We start from the raw sequence: 8,222 nt of genomic DNA on the forward strand, positions 1-8,222 counted from the left end.
AGAGATCACAGGGATCAGCCATATTTACATGAGAACTCATTAAGACAAAAGAAAATTAAATCTTTTCACCTCTTAAAAGTGTGCCTTGCAAAATCTCCTAGGAAATAACAGAAAGCCGTTAGTGCACTTCCTAAAGAAACACACAAATATTGTGCAGAAACAGAACTCCCATTAAAGTCTCATTGCTTCTGCTTTGGCTGGTGGCACTAACCCCACTTCCCATCCCATGAAAGAAGAACATCTGGCTTTGTGGCTTCCTTTTTTTTTTCATTTAGTCTTTAGCCATATCTTGCAAAAGATCAGAATCTTGTTTTACTTTGAATTTTAGGTGGAAATAGATCTCAAATCCATTCATCTGAGCCAATGTCTACAGATCTGCTCCACAGCCAAAGCCCAATACCTATAAAAATATATTGCAAAACTGACCACAGTCTTCATAAATCATAGTTTCAAATTTTAACCCACATCTCTACCAGACTGAAATCTGCTCAAGAGGGCAGTTCCAGTTGTAACCATTCCCTATTTGGTTTTTCTAGTCTAGGAAAACCTGACATATGTTTGTGATTTTATGAGAATAATTTTCAGTTTCTAGATTTGAACTGAATTTTCACCATTTCTTCAAATTCATTGAATGATGATGTTTAAGTGGGCACCCCTGCAAATCTGAGCATTCTGAGGGCTTGGATAGAGAAGCTGAACACAAGTCCTTGATAAAATTGAGTGTAAATCAGTCTGTTTTGGTTTTTTTGCCAGAATTATCAGGAGAAAAAATGTTCTCACAATTTCTTTATCCCACAATTATCAGTGTTATGCTGTGGTTAGTAACCAAATGCACCTTTGGCTTAGACAGAGGGCCCTGACTGTTCTCATTCACATTCTGCCAGGTGTATCTCCCAGCTCCCAGCTGTGATCCTGTTTCCTTCTAGAATCATGTTTTTTAGAGCATTAAAAGTTTTTCTTTTTTCCTGACAGGAACACAGACAGGCCACCTCTCCATACAGTGGTGCTTTTCCATGGACAAGGAAATCTAACCTTGATTACTTAGCACTGGATTTTAACTCTGCTTCCCCATCCCCTGTGCAGAAGGTAGGAGTCATCTGAAAAACCCCACAGCCTCCTGCCTTTTTGTCTGCTGGGAGGAAATCCAGACCCAGGGTTGCATTCTGCTAGGTGCCCTGAGTGCCATGATGAAGCCAGCCCTGTTCCCAGCTGACTGTATTTTTGTCAGGCCCAAGGTTAATATGATAAAAGCATGGTGAGGGTGCTGAGGTGTCCTTAGTGACTCAGAGGGATGCTGCTAACACAAGCTCAGCACAGGATATGAGGATGATATGAGACTGCTCTGGGAAGTACAGCCATGAGGGCTTGTGGGCCAGCAGGTTGATGCTTGCAGGATCTCTTCATGCTCCGTCATTTTCATCAAGTCTCCACAAAGCCTTTCCTGCTATTTTTCCCAAAAATCTCTTTGCAGTAACAAGTTTGCAGCCCACAATAAATTCATGGGGTAAAACTGTACCATCTCTTATTATCTGGCAAAATGTGCATCTTTATTCTTGCATCACCAAGACCATTTCAATTTCTTTTGCAATACTGAGAAAATGTGTTCCTTGTTCCAAAGAACTTCTAAGCTGCCCAAGTGGTGGGTAGGTATGACTGCAAAGCAATGAATTGTTGTCAGTTGGGATCATTTTATGTCCTATGTATCATTTTGCCCATCAGCCCATACTCCCAGATGCAAAAGACTCATGACTCTTAAGCTTTCTTATTTAAACCCTCCCTGTATCTGAAATCAGTTAGGTTATCCCTGCAGCAGCATCACTCAGATGAGGAGAGAATGATTATCTGCAGGGAAATAGCCAGTACAGCATGTTTCCCTCACTTGCTGGGCTGAGTGACAGGGTGACAGATGGATGATTGTAGCTAAAGCAGGCTGTAAAGCAATGCTTTTGTCAGCTGATGTCACTGTGAGCTTCACGGTGAAGGGAAGCAGTCAAGGAACGAGGGAAAGGGAAAACAGAAAATCAAGCTAAGTTTTACTAGCACCCCTTTTCAACGTGAAAATTAAAACATTGGTTTTTTTCTTCTCTGTCCCATAGAAACCTTTTCTGTCTGAGGAGCAGAGAGTGGACTATGTCCAGGTAGATGAACAGAAGACTCAAGCTTTACAGAACACTAAGCAGGAATGGACAGATGAACGACAATCAAAAGTATAAAGGAAGAAGATTTCTTGAAGGGATCTGGAGGGGTTTATTTTGCACTGGAACCACAATGTTAATGAAGCAGCTATCACAGGAGAGCTCAAAGGCAGAGAGTTGTAGGATGCTTACAGTCTGTAAGCATTTTTACTGGAAACCTTTGATTTCAGCTGGAAGAAGGATGTTGAGTGAGTGAGTGGTTCACTGATGACTGAAGCAATGCATTAGCCTTTTACTGCCCTTACCAGTGTGCTCCATGGTACCATTTTCTGGCATGATTCTGCAACGAGTCACACACTTAATGTTAACAAATCCACTACAAGTTGTATTAATCTAGTTCCTCCTGCCTTCTCCTTCTGTGCATAATTCCTAGTTGCTAAAGCTATTTTTTGATATTCCTACGAATGCTGCAGGTGCTCAGAGTGCTTTTGTGGCAACAGGCATCTGACAGGTTTTGGTGACTAATCAACTAAGGGCTAAAATACTGAAACAATAATAACTTTTTGACTATATAGTGCTTAAGCAAAGAGAATTTTGAAAAATATTTTCCCCTGGGTTAAAAAGGTCTGGCTGTGAGCTGAAGCTGTCAGAACTCAAAACAGAACTACGTGTCCATGCCACTGAAATGCATGGTCTTTGACCCTCTGGATGGTGGTCACTGTACTCAGCTTCTTCCCTCCATTGTGGCTCATACCTGTCACTTTTCTGTCTGATTCCTACTGATGTTTCCTCCCCTGTCTTGGGAAGTGTCTTCAGCACAGCACAGCTGCTCTTCTTGTAGGAGGCTGCAGCCACACAGCTCTTGGCTGGCCAAAAAATAGAAAGGGAAGCTGTGAGCCTGTTTCTGCAAGCCTTGAGAGAACTGGCAAAGGATCAAGACTGCTTTCATCTGAACAGCAGAAGGAATGCCATTGGAATGCTGGTAGCAGTCGTCAATCTGATTGTTTCACTAGACCCACCCCAAAATAAAAAAGAGCGTTAGGAAGTGCAGCGTGCTCTGGGAGGCCAGGAGCCTGCCAAAACAGGACAACAATGTGCTCACACAGCACGAGGACCTCTGGGCTCAGGAAGCTTATCTACCTTGGGACTTGTTACAGGCACTATCTCAGGATGACATGTGTGTATAGTTTATAAGATATTTAACTTTAAATGCTTGGCTGTGGTCTTTATTTTACAGTGGCACACAGCCACCTGACTCATGGAAGTGGGCAGTGGTGCTGAGTGACCCACACTGGGTTTGGTCTCACAGGCTTTGCTCCTGTAGGTGAGTCCCAGTAGCCATAAGAGGTCTGATCCTGTCATCAGGGACAGACAGATAGGACCCTTACAAAGGATTTCTTCTCTGACAGTGCCAACTCCCTGGCCTCCCTTCATGTGCCTGTTGTTACCACTCAGTTCATTGCTGTAACCTGACATCCTAAAAATTCTAATCTACAAACAGAGGTCATAGAAATGCCATTGCAGAAACCACTGGCATGTCAAGGCTCCTCCTCAGCTTGTTCCTTACCCCCTGTGTGCTCCCATCACTCAGGCACTCTGGGAGGCCATCGCTCATCCCGTGGCAGAGGCAACATGGCTAACAGAAACACAGTTTTCCTCCTACCTCAAGAGAGCTGAAGGGCTTTGCAGGTCTCACTGCTTGTTTAGCCCAGCCCCTGGGGATCTGTGCTGACCAGGATCTCACTGGGTTACCCTGCAAGAACAAGGGTCACCAGCACCTTCACTGACTGGGGCAAACGGGGCACCCAGGCCTGCAGGGTGAAGTGTCCTGGACTAGAGCTGCTGCTTGGAAATTGGGGTTATCCTGCAGGTAGCTGACCTGCTGGTCCCTCCTGCCCTGCTCCTCTCCCCCCTCACCAAAGCTCTCAAATTGAAGTTGATGTTCATAAAAATTTTGAAAATAATTCCAACTTTTCCACATGCACCTTGTCTGTCTGGTGTGAAATTTAGTTTGTTAACACCCAGCTGTTTTGTCCTGTAACTGACTTAGCAGAGCTGGGAGCACCCATGCCCTGGGATATTGTAACAGGGGAGAGGAAGTGTGATCTGCACCTGCACAGAGGTGTCAGAGAGAGGGAAGCAGGGAAGGGCTATGGATACTGAGACCTTTGCCTTTCTGCTCAAAAGAATTGCCTTTCTTTCAAAGTGTGCAAATAACATGTGTCACTGAAAGCTCTTGGTATGTGCTGATGCACTGGAAGGGTTAAAAGACCAGCTAAAAGGCATTTTAAATTACAGACAGACAACCTCCACAAAGGGTGAGTGAAGTTATGTTCTGCTGCTGCAGATCCCAGGTTGTGGAGCGATGGCAGAGCAGCCTCTGATGTAGATCAGAATCACAGATCAGCTCGTGTTTGACTGGAGTGTTTCCTTTCATGCTGTCAGAAAATCTTCTCAAGTGGAAAAACACCAAGTTATTTGAGACAACTGACTCACTTGTTATTCTAGTTTATTGTAAAAATATTTAAACTTCAACAAACCTGGCTAACAGATCATTCAGAAGTTTAGAGAAGAAAGAGCTGTATCTGGATTTCTACTCCCCTAAAAGGACATAAGCATATAGCTTGGCAGGGACTGTCCTTAGAGGAGAATGGCCCCTTTCAACTTCCTGTGTCCCCTGCTTGCCCTCACAACACTCTTATCTTGATCAAATGCTGCTCACTGGTTTCTAACTTTTACTTTTAACTTAGAGCTAAGTTTGAGGGTCTATTCTGATTTTTCATGTAACATCCTTTTTACTAGCTGCTGCAGGCCCATGGCATACATTCTTGTGCAGGTACAACACATGAAACAGGAGCAATTAAAAAATGCTGGGGGATAAAATTTAAAAGCAGAGCAGTCCTTCTCAAAGGCTTTTTTTTCCTTTTGTTTTGGTCAAATTCCACAATACTTCAAGGAGGGTTAAGAGGAGCAGGATGATGGGAGGATGGCAAAGCCAAATCCACTGTGGCCACCTCACCACTAAGGATTTGAGTGTGAGGGAAGCTGCAGCAGCCATGACTGACAAACCTGAGGGCCAGTACCTATAAGAGCAAACTGCTGGCAGTAGAGGAGTGTTACAGAGCAAAAAGGAGTTGCTGTTCAGTTAAGGCTGTTCTTAAATCCTAATCCCTTGGCCAAGAAGGAAAGAAAATGTGAAAACTGAGTCAGCTTTTGAAACTGTCATGACTGAAAATATAGCCCAGATTGGAGCCCTTGGTTAGTACTGGCTCTGGGGCCAGCCAGGCACACTCCTGATGATGTTCTCTTTTTGCCATGGGTCTGTTACTTGTGTGTATTTTTTCCAAAAGTGTAGTGAGAGCTGATGCAGAGAGATGCTCTGCACCTGAATGAGCACAGAGTGGCCAGTGGTCCTTAGCAAACTCTGCTGAGGGAATTGGCACTGCCCAGCCCAGGTATTGTAGTGCCTTTTCCAGCACTGCTGGGGCCTCTCATTAAAATAGGGAGAGCACTAAATGAGCAGAGCTGTTTTGGTTTAATTGGAAATGTCACCTTGTGGAGTTGCTGGATGAAACTTGGTTGCAGGATGACACGGAAAACAACCAAGCTCAATGGTTTGAGTCCTGTGGTTATTGTTGGGTTCCCCCCACTGATGTGTTTAATATGGCCTTACTCTCTCCTTCAGTGACTGCACATTTGACCAAGGCATAGCAGGTCCACAACTCATTTGCTTTTTGGACATTTCTAATTCCTTTATGACAGGAGGCAGCATTAATTTCCTTACTGGCAGAAATGAACACTTAACCTGAGAAATGCCAGCAGCCATGTAACTGGAGCAAGGTGTTTTCAGCCTGCTCACTTTGCCACTGGTAGCACCTGCTTTCTTCATTGTCACTAACTACATCCTAGATGTAGGTTTTGGAGTTGCATTCACTTGCAGTAAGTAGTTCAGTAATTCAAAGACCACCAGATGCTGTGATGAGAACGAAGTACAGGGCAATGCCTTCCCTTTGTCCCCCTGTTCTGCAAAACTTGCTCAGGTTTAAAAAAAAATGAAAGCCACCAAAATAGCAGACATTTGCCATGTCAAAGCCAGGATATTTTTTGTTTTCAAATAAAAAGAAACTTTTTCTTGTGAAAATGAAGCATTATACTTTTTTTGTATTTGTAAATCTGTGGGGAAGCATTAAACAGTCATCTCTGTTACGAAGGGACAAGTCATTGCTAGAGGGAAGGGCCTCACCTTCCTCATGTTTCATTGTAATGTTTGGTGTATATATTTGCACATTAAACTGTATCTTTTTTCTAATAAATTAATATAAAAGGTAGCTGTGATCTTTAATTATTTTGGTATGTGAAAGTGCTCATGGGATAAGCTCCTACACCTTTCATTTCATGCTGTTTCCGTTTTTAAATTCTCCTATTAGGCAGTGACTTGTTCATATAAAATATTTGGATGCAAGTTGAAACAAATTGGCAAACAAATGTCATGTGCCTGTGTATCAGGGAGATTATATGCAGAGTAACAAAAAATTGTGAAGTTGTGGCTTGGGCTGATGTCTGTGTCCTCCTGGGACAGGGAGAGCTGCAGTCCCCCAGTCACAGCCAAGGGGCAGGAAGGGGCCACAGCTCCTGAACAACCATGTAGAGCACAAGCACAAATTTATTCAGCACATGCTCCAGGCTTGGATTCAAAGGCTGGTTGTTATTTAACCTGGTCTTTTAATTGCTCTGTGCTGAGCAGTGTAGTTGCTGGTAATACAATTTCCACATGCAGCAAGCTGGGAATGTGGGTGTGCACATCCTGGGAATTGGAAGGTGAAACAAGGCAGTCCATGGGAGCAGAGCTGAGCAAGCCTTGCTGCTAACAAGCCAGGTAGTTTGGAAATAGTTTATTTATTGCTTCAGGAAAGTGCCACTTTTGGATCTGCACGCTTTGTAATCTGGCTGGAGGCACAGCAGGGGGATGGAGGGAGGTGGAGGGCTTGGAGAGCCCTGATGGAAACTTGGCTGCTCAGCTCAAGACACACAGACACGTGTGGCTCAGATAAGCCCTCGCCTGCAGCCTTGATAGAAGGGAACTCCGTGACATTTTGTGTTTGGTCTTCCAGGGAGGGCAGGTCAGACAAATAAAAGGTCAGATAAAGTCTGACTGATTTTTCACAGCTCCTCCATGTGCTCTGCTCAGCAGAAATGGCAACAGCCCTTTCACCAGGGAGCACTTCCCAGAAAAGAGCTCCCTCAATGCCTCTCCTCACAGAGCCTCGGAGAGAAACAACTGTGGCAAAAAACAACTGCATCAGTCCTGCCACCATGGGGGGAGCCAGGAAGCTCTCACACTTCCACACCTCCATGCAAAGTACCTTACTGATTGGATAATAATAACAATAATGTGAAAAAACTGACAGCAAAATGTCTGGATATGTAAGCACTTGGCTCTATAGAGGCTGGCCTCTCTAGTTACATCTGCAATTTCAAACCACATCCAATATTTCCCTGAAGCAAAAAGCCACAGAGCAGTCAGCCAGGTAGCAAATCCAGGTTATTTTCATGGGGTGTGAAAAACAGGCCTCTTCAAAAAGGCACTAATTTCCCATCATAGAATCAGAGAATATACCTTGAGTTGGAAAAGACCCACAACAAACACTGGGGTCTAGCTCCAGGTCCTGCACAGCACAGCCCCAAGGATCACATCGTGGGCCTGAGAGCATTGTCCAAACTCCTTGTGAGCTCTGGCAGGCTGAGTGCTGTGACCACTTCCTTACAGAGGCTGTTCCAGTGCTCACCCTCTGGCTGAGGAACCTTTTTCTCATATCCAATCTCTCAGCCCTGCACGTTTTGTCTCCTCAACTGTTCTGGTTAAAGTACAAAGTACAAAGCTTTGGTCTTTTTTAGCCAGAGATGCCCAGGAGAGCATCTGCCTTAGAAACAGGATTCCTTCCTAGTCCTTGGGCTCTGTATCAGCTCAACACAACAGTGGTGATAGCTCATTTCTCTCCAGGAGATCTCCATGATTTTTGGCAACAGAGCCATACTTTACTTCCAATTTTTCATGTGGCTTTTGCAGGACAGTGACCTCCCCCAGCC

The 8,222-nt window shown here is 44.3% G+C and overlaps 1 protein-coding gene across 2 annotated transcripts in view; it reads left to right on the top strand.

Moving 5' to 3' along the window:
• The window catches only part of GAB3 (GRB2 associated binding protein 3), a 63,845-nt gene extending 57,382 nt beyond the window's left edge, over positions 1-6,463 (top strand). For both annotated transcript variants that reach the window (XM_058032746.1, XM_058032747.1), the window contains exons 9-10: positions 973-1,086; positions 2,097-6,463. In XM_058032746.1, coding sequence (XP_057888729.1) covers positions 973-1,086; positions 2,097-2,213 — 231 coding nt within the window. In that variant the 3' untranslated portion in view covers positions 2,214-6,463. The remainder of the gene's footprint in view (positions 1-972; positions 1,087-2,096) is intronic.
• The last annotated feature ends 1,759 nt before the right edge of the window (positions 6,464-8,222 follow it).

This window comes from Melospiza georgiana, chromosome 12 (assembly GCF_028018845.1).
Source record: "Melospiza georgiana isolate bMelGeo1 chromosome 12, bMelGeo1.pri, whole genome shotgun sequence".
Taxonomy (NCBI): Eukaryota; Metazoa; Chordata; class Aves; order Passeriformes; family Passerellidae; genus Melospiza; species Melospiza georgiana.